This window comes from Dermacentor variabilis, chromosome 1 (genome assembly GCF_050947875.1).
Source record: "Dermacentor variabilis isolate Ectoservices chromosome 1, ASM5094787v1, whole genome shotgun sequence".
NCBI lineage: Eukaryota > Metazoa > Arthropoda > Arachnida > Ixodida > Ixodidae > Dermacentor > Dermacentor variabilis.
In genome coordinates this window covers 96,101,145-96,122,379 of record NC_134568.1, presented here as the reverse complement: position 1 = coordinate 96,122,379, position 21,235 = coordinate 96,101,145, and the positions used below count along the sequence as shown (strand labels likewise).

The 21,235-nt window shown below is 42.6% G+C and overlaps 1 protein-coding gene across 1 annotated transcript in view; it reads right to left on the bottom strand.

The window, feature by feature from the left end:
- The window catches only part of LOC142581174 (uncharacterized), a 110,741-nt gene extending 90,576 nt beyond the window's left edge, over positions 1–20,165 (bottom strand). Inside the window, exons 1-6 of the mRNA XM_075691195.1 lie at positions 19,809–20,165; positions 17,381–17,504; positions 17,103–17,136; positions 11,840–11,904; positions 6,556–6,592; positions 1,182–1,240 (exon numbers count right to left, since the gene is read on the bottom strand). Of these exons, the coding sequence (XP_075547310.1) occupies positions 1,182–1,240; positions 6,556–6,592; positions 11,840–11,904; positions 17,103–17,136; positions 17,381–17,504; positions 19,809–19,821 (332 nt within the window). The 5' untranslated portion in view covers positions 19,822–20,165. The remainder of the gene's footprint in view (positions 1–1,181; positions 1,241–6,555; positions 6,593–11,839; positions 11,905–17,102; positions 17,137–17,380; positions 17,505–19,808) is intronic.
- Positions 20,166–21,235: the final 1,070 nt, after the last annotated feature.

The window sequence follows — 21,235 nt, the reverse complement described above, 5'->3', positions numbered from 1 at the left end:
TATACAGGGAAATAGACATAATTCGCAATATCAGGAAATAGATATTTTTGTGTTTGTGAAACAAACAGAGGCTTATACAGTTATTTAGAATTGGACATGGTTTTCAAGCCCTAATGACATGTTTCAGTGCAGAGAGCCACCCTGCAACATTTTAGCGTATGTTTCAGCGCCGATTAAAAAATATAATTCCATATTGAAGACATAAAATTACGCTTGTTCCTATCATTGTGAGCAAGAATCTTTCCATCGGCACAATAAAACACATTAAGGACGGTTGTTGGTCCCTTTACCAATTTAAAGGGTCCATTATAATTTATGCATGTTCCTTTGCTATGCACTGGCCCTATAGACACTGGCATCTAGCTGCGCGTTTTGATGGTCTTGCCATAGGCGCCAACTATGGGAGGGCTCCGGGGCCCGAGCCCCCTCCAGAGATTTCTGGAGGGTCTTTGATGCTGGTGTAAACTTTTCGCAGGAGTGTAATCATTAACACATTGTTTTTGTAAATGTTTAAAATTTTTTACGCTTGGTTAGAGCAATATTAGCTCTTTGTTTGGCTGGTTAAGCTCTGCGCCAACACGTGGCTGGACCGTGAAGACCGACCAGGCAGCTCCCGTACGTCTACGCTAAAGTTCCTTCATCAGCTTGAGTTTATGCCTCCACCGTTCCGCCGAAACGTTCAGCTAGTGTGTGATTACTGGAATGCCAAACACGTTCGGCACTACGACAGAATGATCACAACACACACTGCTTCGATGCCTCTCGTTGGGGGTCGACGGCCAAGCGGCTAGCGGAAAGGTTTCACGCAGGCAGGGGCAGGCTCCAAAACAACTGGAAGTGGACGGTGTGACGTCGCATTGTGACGCAGAACCAGTGAAGGCGGAGCTTAGCCCCAATCGCCCGGCGAACGAGTTGAGGGGAAAAAGCATGGCTAGGGAGGAGGGTGATTTGTAATCTCTTGTAGCTCCATTAATACGTAACGCTTCACTTAAATTGTGGTGCGAATGTTCTACTTAAGCTGTACCTTACGCGTTTACAAAATTTGTCCGAACCGTTTCAGGGGCCCTTTAAGCAAACAAACAAGACTTTTATCCCGCAGTAACCATGCTACAACTCCCGATGACGACAAGTGTCTTAATATGACCACCCAAGCAACTAAAAGTAGATCAAAGACTACTCACAACTTTAAGGGGTGTGCACCAAGCAATGTGCTTTTTTCACGCTCCAAAAAGTCGTCAACCTGAAAGAACACTGCTTGTAAGCCACCCAAAATGAATGGCAACAAAAAGAAATGTGCTGACACTGAAATAAACACAGTAGTATGGCCAAGCCACAGCCTTCTGTATTTTTCCAATGCCTGCCTGGTGATGCCAAAGGGAGGGGTCACTTAGAGGGAGCCACTTTCTCAATCAGTTGGTGATTGTCTAAAGGGTACGGTTAAGGTCACGCCAACTTCCCTTCATTGCATGTCATGCAGCAACAAAGAAGCAGCAGCACATGGCAAAAGTTGTCCATTATTTAATATAAACAGGAATAAAATGTCTGGGAGTGTGGTGCCACCACAGTGGACCACCAATTCCAATGCAATGCAGAGGCAGTCATAGTAAAAATAAACAAGGCTACAGCTGAACTGACAGACAAGTGCATGTTGTTCTGCCTCGGGGAGAGTCTCTGTGCTGTTGACTAAGAATGAAATGCAATCGCTGCAGCATACAATGGTGCATGAGATATCACAATGTGAGCTAGTGAGTTGCAAGATTCTGCCATGGAAGCTTACAAAACAACTTAAACTGTGTCTGTAATAAGCAGTCAACAATGTGTGATTTGAATGCATTATAGGAACAGTACAACAGGACAGAAGACATGAAGAGGAGAGGAGCAGCCACCAGTTTTCCTGCATCTAACTTTGTACCACTGGACCGTTCCTATAGCAAGTTCAGAACCAACACACCAATTGGGTTAGTTGTTAAGAGTGCTACAGATTGTGGAATGTGACTAATCACTAACGGTTCAACCTTGCCTAACCTTCAGGCTGACCCTGCCTTAGCTAAAATGCTAGACTACCCCAGCCATGGTTTCCTCATTAATACCGTAGTTTTCTGCGTATACCATGCACCCGCAATTACAACAGCCCGGAAATTTGTATAAGTGTATAACCCACAGAAGTAACTGCATACAGCAACACTTTAATCTTTGCAAAAACCAACTCTATTTGTGAATGCACAACTTGTCCACGTCGTATTTTCGGCTATCAGCTTTGTTCCCTTGTCTTCAGCATGCTGATAAAGCTGGATTCACATGACGGACGTGATCGTGGATGAATCAGATATGCGACATGAATCAGATCAGTTTACAGTTACATGCGTGAAAAGAGCAGCCCTTACATGGGCAACGGTGACGAAGCAAATGCAACTGAGCCAAAAATCCCAACACTGATTCAACATGCAGGCGTGAAGAGAGGGTGGGGTTTCCTCGGAGATAAACTTTGAATGGCAGAGAACCTTGCCTTGAGGTGTGGCTTCATGGCAGCAGGGACAGCACTGTCATGAGCCTTACTTCAAGGCGAAATTCACATATAACCCACACTCCTACTTTACTGCTAAAGTTTTCATTTTTGGTGCAGGTTATATATGCAGAAATATGGCAGCTACAACACTATTTTAATAACACAAAGATTACAGTTCACAAAAAGCCCTATTCCTTTCATAAAGCTAATATTTTGAAGTTGCAGTTATTTAACACTAGCTTGCCTAACAATTCGTTGCCTTTCTTTATTTTATCACTGCATAAGTTTTGTGTTGTATCAAGTTTGAACCAGCTTTAATGCACGTATGTTTGTGGAGCTAAGAAGCAATTCATTAGAAAAAGCATAGAATCTGGGCATAGAATCTGGGCTGAAAGTATATTTACAAAGGGGCTGTGCCTCATGCTGTACAGCATTCAACATGAGAGTGGCAGTTACCTTCTACCAGTAAGCATAGGAGGGGCGGGGAGGGGGCAAGACTGTTACATCCCTGATTCTGTTGCCCAATGCACATGGACTCTCCGCTGACCATAGAACATAATATGCCAGTTGCCAGACAGTAATAGTGGATTTCACAAGTAAATGAACAAGGAGACAGGAATCCACTCTGTTTGTGCTATCCACCATTAAAGGGGTCCTGAGCCACTCCTCGGGGTTGGTGAAAAAACAGTCCGTGGATAGCATATGCTGCTGTGAACATCTCCGCCAAATTTTGCAGTTGTGTACAGAGTGTGGAACTTAAAGCAAAGCGCGAAGTCGCCTTTTTCTCAATCACTCTCTTTTCCAACGAGGCCTTCTCGATTTCGATTAGTTTTGAATGCTCAATTAGCCTCAAATCAAGCAAAACTTAAAATCGGACCAGACGGACGCTTGCCAATGTGCACTCACTCCTGGCTACTCCTGGCTAGATGCCTTGGCAAACAACGCTTCATATTGAGCTATTGACAGTGTTCGTGCACGTGGCAAGTATTGCATACAGTCACATGTAGCTGCATCTGATACGCGGACCGCGGCCACTGCAGACTGCCATGACAGCTTGCTGAGGACACCTGTGTATACTAAAGGGTCTCTGTGGGTGACATGGCTCCAGGTGCATAGCGGGTTCGCTCGAGCGCCAGCATCCAACTTGTTGCACACCTTTGAGGTGTGTCGCCATCGTAGTCAAAGCCTGTTACATTAAGAATCCTTTCAATGCGAGGCCATAGTGTGGTATCCATCAATTACTTGATGTGAAAACTGCTGACGCACTCGCACAAGTGAACATAAAGGCAACGTTTCGTTTGAACCTCAAAACTTGTGCAACTGCCATAGAGATAAGTGCATAAGGAAATGTGTTACTAGCCCCTTGATGCCAGAAAACAGAGCTGCAGGTAACTATACAGTACATTGTAGCACATCAATGGGATGAGACACCATAAACTCAACCATGAGGGATAGCCTACGAGTTTGACACGTCGCAGGTGCAAAAGCCAGAAGTAGTGGCGTCTACATGAACATCCAAAATCAGATTTGAACTGCATGCCACAGTGACATTCAATAGGCGAAGCATTTTGGGCATGCCTCACTCCGCCATAGCCTTCACAGAGCAAGGCATTGAAGAAGGAACGGGAGCACCGCAAAGGGGTTCAAACATGATCTTCCATTGCCAGTAACTCTACTTATTCTGAACGCATTGCAGTACTTTTTGCTGTGAAGTATTTCTGAAATAGTCAAGTTTATCATCAAATACAGTTCTCGGCTTCGATAAAAAGTGTTCCAGAGCCCCCTTAAAGGGATACTAGAGAAAAAAACCCTAAATTTAGACTGATAATGTCTTCTTTCTGAACTCTCTTCCATTCATTTGACAGTAATTTACTGATTATTAGAAGAGAAAATGAAAATCAAACGTGGCCTTTAGAATGTCACGCCACAACCTCAGAGCTAATACATCAGGATGACACCACAGATTTCAAAGTACTTTTCCATATTTTGGCTACTGTGACTTGGCAAAATTTTGACAGTTGCTAAAATTTGCTTTTGACTCTTGCAGAATACTACACAGTACATATTTATCAATAAAAAGTTAAAAGGACACTAAAAAGAAAAATGATTTGAGCTGTGCTAGTGAACTAACCATCCACAATACCATTACATCCACTCTTACTGTGAAAAGACACTTGGTAAGCCAGAGAAGACAGAAAAATGAGACAGGTGGTGATGCCACCTTGAAATTCCCTTACCAGCTAGGTGTGACAACAGATTTTGATGTTGCCTCCTCGGGTCTAGTTAAATTTTTATTGGCAAAAGTGAATTACATTGTATTTTAAGAGACAAAGACTGAAATTATAAAATTTCAGGAGCATTTACTGAACCACAAAGGCAGAAATGCAAGGAAAATAGTCTGTGATCTGTGATGTCACAGTGGCATATCGGGTTTGTGGGTGCGGCATGAAATTCAAGAATGACACTTGAACCGTCATTTTCTTTTCATATATTCAACCTATTATAGTGAAATAAATGAAACTAGGGTTCTTCAAGAATACTTTATCCATCTAAATTAATTCAGTGTTTCTCTTTAGTATACCTCTAACTCGACCTGGACAGATGTCAAATTTTACATAACAGCAAGCTGGTGTAGGAACTTCAAGGTGGCATCAACATCTGTTTTTCATTTTGTTTTCTTCTGGTTCCCAGGGAGTCACGATAACAGTAACTTTCTTCATACGCAGTTCACACCTACTATAGTACATCTGCATACAAGATGCTTTCAGATATAACAGATCATTATTCATACTTAGTTCAGTCTGCTTACACTACTGCAACAAATTAGGCTTTTAATGGACCCGGCTACAACAAACTATCAGGTAAAACAAAATTTTCATTAAAATTTTGTCTAGATGGTGCACACACAGCATACTTTGCCGTAGTGATGCGTGTGTGTGACAGTGCACTGTAGGCAACTTGTATTTCTGGCCACTTGAGAAATGTACAAAAATGCACTGTTTCTTAAAGAATGAACAAGCTAGCAGCTAGCTTCTTGCAATGTATGTGCAGGAAGCTAGTTTCTCGCGAACCTATGTTAATGTGGCAACTGAGTCGAGCAGAACTAGTGATATTTTCGTTTTGATATGTCGCCGGCATGGTTGTCGGCCATACTGTCGGCACTTTCCCAAATCCGAAACTAGTCGATCTAGTTATCGCTGATTAAGATTCAGTGCACGCATTGACTGCACTTTCATCTAACTACAGCGACAGCCTGACAATGGTCGAATTTCAGGCCGCAATTTTGTAGTGATGCCTTCCGCTCAATTCTATGCTACTCTCATCATCCACCGTTCATGACCAACTGATTCCACTGATAAGATGTGCAGAGCATCAATCTGACCCCTGATAAAGTGCAAAAAGTGTAAAAAGGAACAGCATAAAAGGCATTTCAAGAAAATCGTGGCTATGGACTGTAGGAGAAAAACAAGTGGATTTGCAAGCAGCGACGCGTTGACAAACTTGGGCCATATGCTCCAATGTTCACTCTTCACGAAATTTCGCCTGACAAGCAGCGGACGCATCGACGGGCAATGTTCATCACATGCTTGGCACTGCACCAAGAATGCCATCGCTCAGATATGCCGATGGTATCCACAAAAGCGACGATTTCAGAATATGGCACACCTATTTTGGCCATTTGTAGAATAAAGTAACTTATTTTCGGGCGAACCTGATATTTTGAACTACCGATTATTCACACTTTTTGGCAGTGCCTGTTGAGTCCAAAGTATCAATCGGTCACTGTACAACAGTATATTTGAAGTTCCGCTATGTTATAACATACCACGGTCCTGATTTTGACCTTTTTCGCTGGATTATTATGGTCCGTTGTAACAAGCATAGAATGTACTAGAAGCGTGGTTTACTAATACAGGTAAACTTATTTTTCTCTTTAGTGTCCCATTAGCAATGCTCAAAGGCCTGAATCATTCACAAAATTTTCTTTCTTGGCAAAGCGAGTAAATAAAAATGTTGATCAAACAAAAATGCCTTTCCAAGCCACTCACATATTCCGGTGCTGAGTCATTAACAGTCTGCTCCACCCTAGAATGACAACAGAAGAAAATGTGCACGAGTCTAGACAAAACAAAGGAAAAAGCTTTCTGACTATGTCAGAAGCGTACAGCAACATTCCTCAGTATTGCATTTCAGTGAAAAATTAACTCGAAGAAGCCCTCTCTCTATGAAACGCAAACATACTGCTACATTATCTAAACAGCAGAAGGGGATATAAATATGTTTACGACAAACACCAACTTCAAAGAAAAGTTCGGCAAAACTTCTTTGGTGCTTTGATTCCATGGCAGAATTGGTCTAAAATATATGTCTGTGTGTTTGTTGCTTATGTATACTTTTGCACCAATTATACCATGGAACTCAAACTTACATGCTACTGACATATTTTTGAAGTCGAAGAAACTCCACCAGTAACTTCTTGGCATTTAGCAAATATGAAGGTTGGGAAACATAAGATATTAAAGCAATGCTTTCTTTGCCTCTTCCTTCAACTTTTCCACTGCTGCTGCTGCTGTTTTTCACGTCGCTTTGGGGGCTGGTTCAGAGCATGTATATACATGGAAGGAGAGTGGCAGAGAAGAAAAGAGACATGAGAAATTCGTTTGGATTTTTCCATAGCATCACATGTGCACAATGCCCTCTGGAGCTCTCTGGGCGTCATACCATTAGCCTCTTGACAGCTGCAATTATCAGTGACTCCTCACAAAAGCATCGCAGAAACTGTAGCACTTACCCTTCTAACGTGCGAGTCAGGAGTAGAGGCAGATAGAATAGTAGGGAGGCGGCAGGGGGAAGAGTCAGACAATGGGTAGAACTAACACAGTCGCGAAATGAGTGAATAACAGCCTTACCACTTTTTACTTGCAGTTCCCATACATGGGGGGGGGGGGGGGGGGGCAGGAGAAGGAAAAGAAAAGGCGACGTGAGAAGGCAAGGAAATGCTACTACTATAGACACAACAGTGGTTGAGGGCAAAGTGAAGGTATGGTACGTTTCTGATACTTCTGAAAAATAAACACCATGCAAATCTATCAAGCAGACAACTGGCGTAGGTTGTGCAGATGCAAAGTCGCATTCAATCACCACAGGGTCTAGGCGACACTACGGAAGCGGTCGCAAGTCAAATTAACACTTCTGTGCTCGTCATGGTAGCTTTTCAGCTATGGCACTGCTCGATGTCGCAAGTTCGATCCCTACCACGTCAGCCGAATTTCGACGGGAGCGAAATACAAAAACGCTCATGCACTTAGATTTAGAAGCACATTAAAGAACACCAGGGCGTTAAAATTAATCTAGCACTTCACTATAGCGTGCCTCATGATCCGATTGTGGTTTTGGCACGTGCAGCCTCATAATTCAGTTAAAGTTTAACACTTCTGCCACGATGCAATGTGCCAAGTGAGGCAATGACAATGCTCAACCTTCTTAGAGGTTATGAACAATGGCGCAGCAACAATGCCTCCAGCAAACACGTTTCCCTGTGTGTTTTGTGTACTACAGAGACAAACACCACTGGTGCACGCAAGGTAATGTTTAACATTAACCCACCACTCTTGTATTGGGCTAAACATTGAAGAAATTAAACATTTGCCATCAACATCACTGCTAATTATCATCAGTCAGAGCAAACAGCACAGAAAGCTTTGCTTACTTAGATCTCCACAATGCATGAGATCTGCATTTCTTTTTTTATTTGATGCCAAAGTTTGTCTTGCAATGACACCCTGGCACTATTGACTTTATCATGAGTCCTGACACACAATGCTCTGTAATAATGCAGCAATAAGGCAAGTCAGGATGACATCGCTAACAAAATATACACGAGTGTTGCATGCGTGCCTTCTGGCTGCTCTCACGTGTGGCAGCTGCAGCAATCACAGGAGAGAAATGAGCCAATGTACAGTTCAACTTCCATATAACAAAGTTGGTAAAAGTGGTAATTTGCTTTATGTAGAGAAATACTGTTGCATTCAAATTTGACCTTTTATGCAAATAAGTAGAGTCACTGATGGATTTCTTTAAACACGGCAGGGGCTGCAATATTTTCCACATTCCTAGGCAGTCTGAAAAGAAAATTTGAATGAGTCAAAAAATTAATTTTGTTGAATTTAGGAGTCGGCAATGAAAGATCCTGCTTCATGCTGTGTCGACCATATCTTCACATCAGCGGTACGTAGCAAACCCAACCAGGCTTTTTTATCCCTCCGTCCCCGCAGCGCCCACGGTGGGAAAACGCTATCATGAAAAGCGGCAGCAACGGGGAGCGAATGCGTCATCTGCCCCTCGCTTCAATGCATCTCCGAAACTCAAGATTACGCAACCTCCAGAGCTAAACACACTGAAAGACAACGCACATAATGCAATACATTCTCAATATGCCCGCTGTTTGCACAGATAACTGATTACCTCTAAAATTGGGTGTGCGGGCTGCGTATGCCCTTAGCTGCACTGGAAAAGGAGACGTACAGTAACCGGCCACCCACTTCCTCCCTCGCTCCCCTCCAAGTGCTTGATTACCACGAGCTCCCTCACCTCCACCCCTTGCCCTTGCTCGCACGGAGAGACACAAGACAGCACTCATCAAGCCACCATTCTTCTTGGCTCACCCTTGCATGCTTTTACAAGCACCCAAAGCACACCCACTCATGTGCAGTGTGTGATAGGATCTTATTGCACTTGGACTTTATATGGAACATGACACGGCTCGGCTTCGGCGATCCCTCTTGGTCAGACGGCGGCACAAATTTGAGAGGTGTGTTGGCAAGCTGCCGCTTATTATTCAACCACTTGACCATCTGTCTCGGTATTCCTTTGCCGCGGCAATAAAAGTTCATTATATTGAATTTGTGCATAAACACAATTCGTTATAAAATGTTAAATGCTTTCTGTTATATTGATAATTTCTTTACATTGAAGTTCGTTATATTGTCACGTGGTAGTGACGGTGAAGAAAGCAGCAATACGGTGGAATAGAAAACTAGCTTTTATTGGGCGAACCTGTGCCCACAAAAACAGGCTACACTTATAGCACAACGATAGCGGCGAACACGGTCGGCGATCGTCGGAAATCGGATCAGCGGGTCACGTGCGTCGGCTTTTATAGAGCAGTCGTCGAATGTTCCAGACTAATCGTTCGGACCCGCGTGCCTTCCACAAAGTTCTACACCATTCGCGTCAAGTGATGAAATCAGATAACATTATGTTCGGCGACAACAGACAGCGCATAGAAGCATCTATAACTTTCCAGAAACTTCGGATACATGCAGGCGCGTCCCACGCTGTGCGATTACATTTGTTAGGCGGCGAAACGTGGTTGCCCGATAAAGATAAGTACACATGTCAATATCAAGGTTTAACTGTATCATGACATCATGACCCATCCACGTCCTTGGTACAGAAACCAAAACTGATTTGTAGAAGCAAGTATTATAGTAAATTATTTAGGGCACTCTGACACTTGCCAGTATATATTATAGTGTTTAGAGGGTTTCACTCTGCCTTTGTAGTAAAAAAAAAAAAGGAGAAGTCGACAATTCCGCATCAGCAATCCTCTGGAGCAACTTCAAGTCACTTGAACCTTAACATGGAATGTAGTTCAGCAATGTCTGCATGATGCCTCCACAAGCTTAGAGTGCAAATGCAATAGGAATGGACTGAAGAGCTTGCATTGTGTCCTTCCCGTTCATCCCAACTTTTTTTTGCACTTTTCTTGGTGCTACAGGCCCATAAGCACAATTTGACATACCCTTTGGTGACTAAAGGGGTTATTAAAGAATGGAAAAAGAAACCCTGCTTTCCCAAAAGACATTAGAGGGCTCAAATTCCATAAAACATTTCTTTTATTAAGCAACAAATCAATGTGATGCTTACTGCACCTTTATGCTTACTGATGCATAAAGAGTAACAATTTACTTATTCAGTGTATTTGTAGCCTTATAAATTGTGCAAAGTGGTGTGCTCGCTTTATATCTTGTCAAAGTTGGCGCACATCCCTAGTGCACTATTTATGGTCTCTTAGAATAATTTTCAATATTGTTTGTCACATTGAGTGTGAGTAAAGTTTCGACAATATTGAGTAACGACGTGTTCTTACTATGACACCTAATTGAAGATTGTATTGTTGCTGTTGCCTTTACAGTAGCATGGCCTAGATAGAGATCAATGCATATGGCCATGTCTTCCAAGACAATGCTACATATTGTATAAAAAAAAATTAATAAAACCACATTTTATGCCACCAGAACCTACAGAATTGATCAATAGCTGTCAAACAAGGCATGTCTCTGCAACAAACATTGCAACAAGTTGGCTTGTCTTCGTAGAAGCCCTAACGAAGACAAGTCAACTTGTCAAAACATTGGCGCCAGGCTGACGCTTCCGCTGTTCAACTAGTGTTGGTCACTTTGTTTCCATCTTAGTGGTCTTCCATCTTGTTCACTTCCTGCAGAGATAGTTCTAAAACTCTTCGATGTGGTAGCATTATAGGCGGACCTCGCATGCTTTATAGGTATCCGTTTGCAAAAAGTGTGGCCTGATCCTAAAAGCAATGCAATCTAACACAGCATCTGAAAGCGCTAGCTGTCGTGAGGAAATAATGCAAGAAACTGGTTTGTGGTGCTTGCCCCAGGTGTGTCCAAGAGAGACTTTGTCATGTGAGAAGCATGCTTCCAATCCTGGCCTAATGGTTAGAGCACTGGGCTGCTTGCTGGATGACTGAGGTTCGATCTCATTAATGCATTTCTTTATAGCCTTACAAGTAGACTTCACCTAATTCAGAGGCATCTAACAAAACTCTAGGCTTGTTGAGCATAAGCGATTGCATCACATGGTGCACAAAATCACAAAAGAAATATGAGGTATAGAATCATGACTTTGATAAATGAGAGGGTGCAAGGTTGCCTATGACGCACGTGCAAGCAGCTGTCGAGACTTTACTATCATCACATTCTAAGTATATTATGACAAACTTGGAGAGTTACGAGTGCTAAAATCTGGCCTAGCTTTTTTTTTTATCTTTGCCGCAGCAGTAAAATGCATAAATGCCCGTGTAGTGTGCATGGGAGAGTGTTAAAGAGCCCCACGTGGTCAAAATTAATCTGGAGTCCCCCACTATGGTGTGCCTCAATCATGTTGTGGTTTTTAAACATAAAACCCGAGAATTTGATTGATTTTTTTTCTTCCATACCACTGAATATTGAAAAATATTAGCAAATACATGCAGAAAAGATGCACCTCAAGAGATTTACAGGAAGCAAATGACTTGTTTTGACTTACTTTGAACTCTCAATGCTCGAAGAACCCTGAGAAAGGTCAACCTTTAGGGACTGCAGGTCTGCCGACTGCAATGTATTGAAAAAGCAACAACTGCACTTCGATTCAACTATTACTAATACCAGAGTCCTTCAATGCTTTTCTGGTCATGAAACTCTGCCTTAACGCTATCGGAGAGCTTGCTATGTTGCCGCAGCTGCCACGCGGTGGTGCTGGGAGCACGGTGGGGGCTAGACGAAAGTTGCACGCTGCGTCAGTTGGTTCTTTATTCTATGGCTGGGCGCCCAAGTAGTCTGGCGGCATCGGCAGTCGGTTTTCCTCATTTCAAGAAATAATTTGTTGACCTGTACCGTGTTGTTGCTTCGGCTACAGAGGTACGAGCGAAAAGGTATCATTGTTTTGTTTGCCTAGTGACGTCGATTAGCGGGAGAAGTGGAGACGTGCAATACCGCAACAGGAAGCCAGCGGCTTTACCTTTGACTCTCAACACATAGAGTGTGCGAAAAGATTTTGACACAACGGTTGTTGTTTGAAGCAATAAGTTTGATGTGTCCTTGCCCGGCGCCATTCCTTAGCTGTTCGAAGGGCTACCGGTGTACAAGGCACCACAGCAGAAATTGTGCATTTTTTTCTCAGATGCCATCTGCACTTCTTCACAAGGGAAAAAAACAAGCTTTCACAAGCAAGTAAGCATGCAACATGCCCAGCCCGTGGGGACAATAAAGTGATGTGCTGAATAGCTTCCTTAACGGCTTCAGCCATGCAAACAAGCAGCAGTTTTTCTTTTTTCACTGCTTTTTCTCAATGCGATAGATAATCGTAAAAAGGAAAAATGCCCTTCCTTTTTTCTTTCACTAATCTGTCAACCATGTTCATTTTTCTATTTTTAATCTACTTCATTAGAACTAATTCGTAGCTTGCTGTTTTTTGAGGTGCTTTCCCTCATATTATGTATTTTGCATTTTTGCCTTGTTTACTGTAAATTTTGTTGCATGACAGTGTCATGTTCACAAACATATGTAATGAAATGTGCCATTATACTGAAGCTTGTGATGCAATGGGGACTAGTGTCTCCTCAGCGTGACACATTATCGGGTATTTTGCCCCGTCTTATGTGGTTCACATTCTGAGTAAATCAGCAGTGCAGCAGCGTCATGCTTGTGAACACGTGTGCTTATTTTTGTTTAGATTAGTGACATGAAACAGGGCTTCGTTTCACTTAATCACACTTAATCAAGCCTCCCCAGTGCAGTCTTCATTACGCAATCTCACGTCATGCAAGTGTAGTCCGTCCAAGCAACAAACGCTGTCATTATTATGCATGCCAAATTGGAGTGGAGATAATAGCAGGACTCGTCCCAGGAGGCGAGAGATTTGTGAAAGTGCAACCAACACAAGAAATAGAGCTGCACGGGTGGCCTTGCGTAGCTGCGCAACAAAAAGTGAGAAGCACTTTCGCTCGTGCAATGCCTACGTAACATGAACTTGTCAAGGTTACACATCAGAAATGAACAGACAGTGGTTGAAAACTCGGAGTTAAGACTAGGTTAGGGATCAGCGCATATTCACGTGACACATGAATGTTGCCTTGCGAAAGCTTCGTCGTTCCTGCTTTGAAATGTTGCCGATGCTCTCTGCGATATGCTGCAGCAGAGTGATTTTAGCTTTTATAAACTGTAAACACGGCAAATCTAGTAGCTTTTCTGTTTTGTAATGTAGCAGCAGCAAACTCCCGTGGCGTAGACGGTCTTATTGCGAATAGCTAGCGCGATCGGTGCTGCTTCAAGTCTCGCTGCGAGGTTTAAATTTGAGAGTTGGCAAGTTTCTTAGGCTTGCACAGTGTCACAAGCCCAAGCAAATGACCTATTCTTAAATAAATAATCGTGCTCCCCTGCCTTACATAAGAAAGTGCGCTGCAACAACACATACATTCAACATTGCTGCGTCGGCACGACTTCCTCCATAGTAGTCTTGCTATCTTGCAAAGGTGAGCGAAAGTAACTTTTTCATGTGCACATGCAATAACCGCATTGTATGTCGGCGAAACATGAGTGATAGTAGAATGTTAGCAGTTTGATGAAAGATAAACAATTGCCTCAAACCGGTACAGGAATTTCAGCCGAGTGCAGTGCGCGCGGGCACAGAATGCCCCCATGCTAACAGCAGCGACCCTAGTTGCAGCTTCTGTCACTGTATGAAACTGTGGGCAGAGTTTTGTGACCAGAAAAGCATTGAAAGACTCTGCTAATACTATAGCATCCTGCAGCGCGTTACTACCAGAATGCCTAATCAGCCACGACAAATACTCAGCTCTCTTAAAGGGCGCCGCTTAAAGAGATATTAGTCATCATTAATGGGACACAAATCGAGAGATGACAAAGTTTTATGTAATCGGCAGGGTTCCCAGATTTAGCATAAGGGCAACAAAGGGGCACTGGCTGCACTTGACAGTTATCTGTGCTTCCACAATTACAAGTATTACTGTAGAAGGGCTATGAACTGGGCTTGTCGATACATGATCTAGATGGATACTTGGGGACTGGTAAAAAAAAAGTGGGACAAGACCACATAATGCATGCACAGTTGTCTAGTTTTGTCCCGTTTTTTTTTTTTTTTTTTTTTCCTGATGTCACCAGCTATTCACTAAGACTAGTATTACTAAGTGTCTGGGAAGGCGTTGTAAAGGTAGAAAAAACAGATTGAAAAGAATGTTACCTTTTAGTGCAATAAAATACTTTGAAGATATTACTGTTTACACAAACGACTGATTCGTGGTCAAAGTAAATACAGCAGAAAGCTAAATGTAACAAGCTTGGTTGCAATAGCCATCACACCGTTTCAAAGCGAAAGCTGATAAAACCCCTGCATCCATCACGGCTCTACACAGCAAAAATTTTTACACCATTAGGAGTGCTACAAGGATGTTTCCTGTGTTTACACCCTCAATTGCACCTATTTAGCACCTATGTATGCCTAAAACACCCTACAATGGTATGTATACAAGAACATGAAAACCAAAAAGAGCAGGAAAAAAAACAATAAAAAAAAAGATTCGTACTTATAAATGTTCTGAAGGTGTGTTTTAAAACCTGCACCCATTGATGCAGAGTACTCATGTGTACCATATAAGATGGGTGTTCTTAAACCAATTAGCCTGTTTACTAATGCTAAAATTTGTTTTTGCAGCTCCAAGGGGCTTAAAGGGAACACTAAAGGAAAATACTAAGTCAAGCTAGATTGAAAGACTAAAGATTGAAAGGCTCCTGTAATACTGAATTTGATATTCGTAGCAAGAACAGTAATATAAGCGAGAAAATGACCAAATTAAATATTAAATACCTATTTTCGACTATGGTACCTCTAATGTGATAGCTGCAAAAAAGAAGGCCAGGAAGGAATTGTACCAATTTGTCCATTTTGGTATGGGTGATTGAACCTGAGGAGCAGCAGCGAGACTTTGAGTCGCCATTCACAGAAATCTGTCGATGTAACTTAGCTTAATATTTTCTTTTAGTGTCCCTTTAAAGATTTGTTTCAAGTGTAATAAACATATTTTCTATGATGCAAGATACAATTTCATGCGTGATTTCTTATGAAATTATGCAGCTTGATAAAATTTTTATTTTAGGAATACATAGTATGCATGATAAATAATAATCACATTGCAGGATATTTTGCATGTCAGTATATTTTTACTTTGCAAGGCTGTTTTCTTTCTTCAATAACCAATACGCAAGTTTTCAGATTGCTTTACTACACAGACATAGCAATGAATCATGAATTGCAATTATGTGCACCCATGTTTCGTTTCTGGCAACTTACTGCGAACTCTAGTACTATTACCTAAAGTTTTGCTGGACTTGGGCAGCACAGAAGTTGCAGAGAAACATCCCGCAAGTTTCAGCACAAATTACATGTACAAACACCAATGTCAAAGCTACAACGTGTTTGCTGTGTGGCATAGTGGATAGTGCCTGGCTTCACATTAAGTTCCCAGGTTCAAATCCACCTCAGTGCAAATATATGTGAACTTATTTACATATGAATTATTTGTCCTTTGGTAGAGCTCACATAGTAACGTTAAATAAAAAAAATTTTGGAAAGCACAACATCCTTAAGAACATTGTTATTAGAATTTTTTCCTTATGCTCCTAGTTCAACCGAACACTCTTCCTTAAAGGGACACTAAAGCGAAACAATGAATCAGTTTAGACTAATGAAGCATTGTTTGAGAACCCTGCAGGCAGTCATTTAAAAAAAAATAGTTTGATTATTAGATGAGCAAATGAAGGTCCAAGTATCAGTATTTGAATTTCGCGCCGAAACCCTGACGCCGCTACGTCAGTGTGATGTCGAGGATACCGAAGTATGTTTTTGCATTTGGGCCGCGCGGCATTGGCTGAGTAAAGGTTCCCGAAACTTGCCATGTTTAATATTTGGTTTCTTTAGAACACAATGTAGTCAATCTGTACCACTATACATAATTAGTAGGCCCTAGAAGATGCCATCAAAATCCAAGACGTCACAGCCCCCAGGTGCGGGAACTCAAATACGTGTCATCACCAGTATTTCGTTCTTGCGCTTTTTCTGGCTTACCAAACGTCTTATCATTGTAAGAGTGGTGTTCTTGGTGTTGTAGGACGGTAATTTACTGATGCAGAAGAAATCATTTTTCACTTTAGTGTCCCTTTAACATGGCACCATAAAGTTGTTAGCCACGGGCAAACCTAATGCACCCGCTGTCCAGTTTTTGACAGACAAAGCTAGCTTATTGCAGCAGATACTGGCAGCAGGTTCAGGCTCCCGACTAGTATGCATTTGCCAGTTTTCCAGTCTTGTCCTGGATGAGCAATTAAGAACTCACATTTACTTAAAGTGGATTAGAGGACAAAGTGCAAGGAGTGAATTTTGAACTCTAACAGCACCTTAGTAGGTTTCTCTACGAAGTTTTGGTAAATGCACATCTACTTTAGATCCGATTATAGTATCCACCCTAGCCAACTATATTGCATGTTGCCATTGCACAACATTAATTTCTGATACTGCAGTGTTTTCCCATTTAATAAATAGTGCCACAAATTCATTGCCTTCCTTTTATCTGAATATGTGGCATTAAAAATCAGTGTAGAACTACATCTCACTGGTTGCCAGTTTCCCTTGCAGTAACAATGACAGCAACCCTGCTTAGTCCCCACAAATTTCATTGCAAGTAGGCACACATTCATGTTAAAATGCATCACAATAAAAGCAATCAAAACAGTCCCACCTGTAACTGGACGAACTGGTGCAGTTCATCGATACTGAAATGGAGAAAAGAATGAGCTGCCATACATGCATTCGTGGAGGGGCTGGGGGACATCAATCAGATTACTGAGTCATCTGCCAAGTTTTCTATCCTATTAGTAACACAAACTGCCTTCTGGGAACAGTGATGCCTTACTCAGGTGTACTAAAACAATCTTTTGACGTGCACAGTAGTAAAAAGCTCGATACAGCTGAAGAGTGCATGCAAAAACGCAGTCCAAGAAAGTTAAGCAATGTTACTGTTGTCCTATGGCATCTCGTAAAGCTTCCAGCGACTTGGTGTGGCCTTTGAGCGAAATGTCCAAGCGTCGCAGTCGTACAATTTTTCGCTCCAGGTTCTCCAGACAAATGACAACTTTAGATTCTGAAAACACAGATAAACACAGCTTTAACACAGTGTCATTCTTTCCATACAACTCTGAAAAAAACTAAGCACCATGGTTGCCAGCATGCAACCGGAGCATCCACACAGCATTACTGCTACTGGTATTATGAGGTTAAAGGCAAACAGCGCTATGTAACACAACAGTGCAGGAGGATATGTAGATTAAATGAAAGGATTCATACACATACCATCAGGTGTTCCTAAACATGACCCACATCCAAATGGTAATACTGAAGGCAGGAATTACATTCACTATTTCTGTTGCAGGGCATATAGCATGAAGCAATTGCAAAAGGGCAACACAAGGCAGGGATGAGCGCTAACTTCCAACTGAAACTTGTCCTCTCTTGGTGTTGTTCAATGGTTCGTGCTTTGCGCCCCCACAACAAGAACAATAGATACCAAAGCCACCCTTCTAAATTACATTAGCAAGTTATGTGCTGTGGATCATGCATGAAGTGGTCAACAAACAGCAGGAATGTCATGAAGCGTAATAGGGAGTTTTAGCCTGAACATATAAATAGTAGTGTTACCGTTTTTCCAGGATTAAGGAACAGAAAAATGATCAGTAGGTGTGAGGGCGTCTTGTGACAGTCGTCAATCACATGCTCTGAGAACATTTATTGGTTGCAAGATGCACATTGGGAGTTGAAACACACATTTGTTAGCCAGTGAAAAGCAGTCACCGGAGAAAGGTAAACAAGCACATGTGTCAATGTAGTACTTCAAAGTTTGCTTGTCACTACAGAACCTTTACACCAGGAGAAAAATACCCAGTACATAACATGAAAATGTGCCTATTAGTTTGGATTGACTGTGTTGCAAATGCCCCCTATGTTATTTACAGCTTCATCCAGGTATGCAAGTAAGTCGAGGATGTGTATACATTCAGGCTAAAACCCTTTAATAATAACACAACCAGATGTAGACATTTTTAATAAGTTTAAGAGCTATTAGCCAAACATATATTGTGCCAATGCACTGCTCTCAACAAATAAACGCGAAGTACACAGAAGAGCAACACTCCACACCTGTTTACCTCGTAGATGTGGCAACTTGCAAATTTAACTGTCATGTCGTGGTAAGCTTACTTACCGAGTGAACATCTTCCAATGCTAAATGGCCAGTTGTATTTGCTAAGACTTGCAAGATGCACAAATATACAAGTGTGTTCATGTAGTGATGAGTATTGGCTTGCAATCTCTTCTGTGTGAGTGAATGAGGGAAGGCTGGGCTTGTCAGGAATAAAACCATGATTAGAACAGAACCTTGTTTCCATTATGTTTTTTCTTTAATAATTTGTACACCAACAGTTTTAGACTCACCTGCCCTGCAATCAACCAATGTCGTACCGATAGGAGGTCCCCTCTGACAGTTTTCACTTTGGGACCTCCTCCTGTAACGCTCATATACTAAGACACTCATGCATCTTTATGGCGTGGCAATAAACTTGAACTGCAAACATCAGCTTAAGGTGGCCCTTTACCTAATATTGTCCGTTACTATAGACTGCAGCAAAGGTTCAAGAGGGCAGACATTTGGCTTGGCCACATTATAAGAACAGACGAAATGAAAAGGAGGAGGACTAGCAGTAGGAGCAGGGGCCCCTAATGAAAGACTGCACAATACTCAAACTTCAACACCCAAAATGCTGAGAAAGCAGTGGGTAACATGACGGGGCGAAGTGCAAGAAGTTTATCAAAAACTAAGCCATATAGAAACGCGACAAAAATTACAGAAAATTGTGATGGCATGGCTGAATCGGACGTCACTTTTGCCACTGTGTGGTGGAAAGCTCTCTCGCGGTGTGTCACCACTCCAGCGATGTTTATCCACTGCTGCAAAGTCACGAGTGCAATGACTGCCATCGCCAACGGCTTAAAGCCACAGGAAAAGTAATGTTAACAGCAACGCAATGTGTTGCTGTTAAGTCTGATGAACGTGACCGACGTTTTCGTTTACGACAAATTGTGTCGGAGATGGGATGATCAGGCCAAACATTACGAGCAGGCTACGGAACAATGCGAGGCTACGGAACCAACGTGAGACTATAATTCAACGGTAAGATGGTCGACCTAGGGTTGGTTCGCGGAATGGTTAGTAAAACACCAGTAGAAGCAACTTAGCATAGTACAAGCCAGTGCTGCCAAAGCAAGCGCTGCGTTGTTCGGCTTTTGAGCTAAAAGCTTTAAAACGCCTCAAGTCTGGATGTTAGAAAACATCTTCATTTAATGTTAACTTTAACAGTAAGCACAAGAGTTTTCAAACTCGCGATTGACTTACCAAAGGCCCCCATGACTCCAACAATACGCGAAGTTTCGCACAGCAGGCCGTTACAGGGAGTGCGATATCATTTCCTTTACTCGCTACGTGGACGCGACGGGGTGATAAAAACACGCGAACAACCGAAACACTGTTCCAAAAAGCCCACACGGCATTCATTCGTCTCAAAAATGTACACCGCTAGTTGCAAAAAAGCGACGGCAGAACAGAACAAGCCTGACTCGTCGTACGCGTGGGTACAAACAATTTCGACGTTGGCGCCACTCATGGAGGACGGCACCACGAGACGTTCATTTGTTACACTCTGGAGAGAATTAGGAGCACGAGCTGAGCACGAGCTACTGAACTCCCGTCTTTCACAGATCTCCCTCCTCCAGCACGCCTGGTCTAGTTCGCCCCTTTTGCCGCTAGGGAAAGAACGTACGAGCAGAATAGCGCTGATTATAACCTCTTCGCTGTCGTCTGCTTCTATAATCTGTTCAGCGCTTGTCTTGCCATTTCGGCAGGCACAAAGCGCTTGTATTAACGGTAAATGAATAAATTCACAAATATACAAAAGAAAACATATTTGCGAATGCTTAGCGTTTGAATGGTGAAACTAGAGGAGGAGGAGCGGTGCAAGCAGTGGCGTAGCAACAGGGGGGGCCGGGGGGCCGTGGGCCCCGGGTGCACGGGGCCAGTAGGAGGGGGGGGGTGTCATATACGTCTGAAGACACCCGACCATTGTCGATATCCTCGCCTTCCTCGACTACACCCGGGGGGGGGTGACAGAAGAGCTAAGGGCCCCGGGTGCCAGACGACCTAGCTACGCCACTGGGTGCAAGAGATGTAAACAACGAGCATAGGTGGCAGCTGCAATGCTAGATCAACGGCATAAATTTCCCTTTCCTAGCCTCCGTAAGAGACTGGAAAAATTGTTTAAAAAGATTCATAGGATAATCTAGCTTCTTTAGCTGATTGCAGATAGCCTAATGTCGTAGATGACATTAGGATTTACTGCTGTGTGCCGTAGTGAAAGTAGATGAGCTGGCAAAAGTATAGTAAAAGTATTCACGAGTAAGTCCTCCGCCCGATATGTGCAATAGGTTGATCGATTCTGTTTCAAGGAAAGGCGAGCATATCTTGTTTTTATTGTCGTTGGATGTCTAGCTCAGTAGAAAGCTTGCAAAAAATTAAGCGATCCCAGTGCTTTAAAACGTGCTGCCCTGCAGGCTTTAAATCGTGTCACGGAGCTCTTTTGCAACTGTAAAGCTAGCTTTTCTGCGTGGTACGGCGGCAGGGCAGCATAACGATGGTGCTTAAGAGGAAGCTTTAGCTCAAGTGCTCCTATCTAAATACATGTAAAAGGATAATTCGTTTTTATCGGCAACCACTGCACCAAATTTGACGAGGTTTGTTGCATTTAAAAGACAAACTTAAAATCTAGT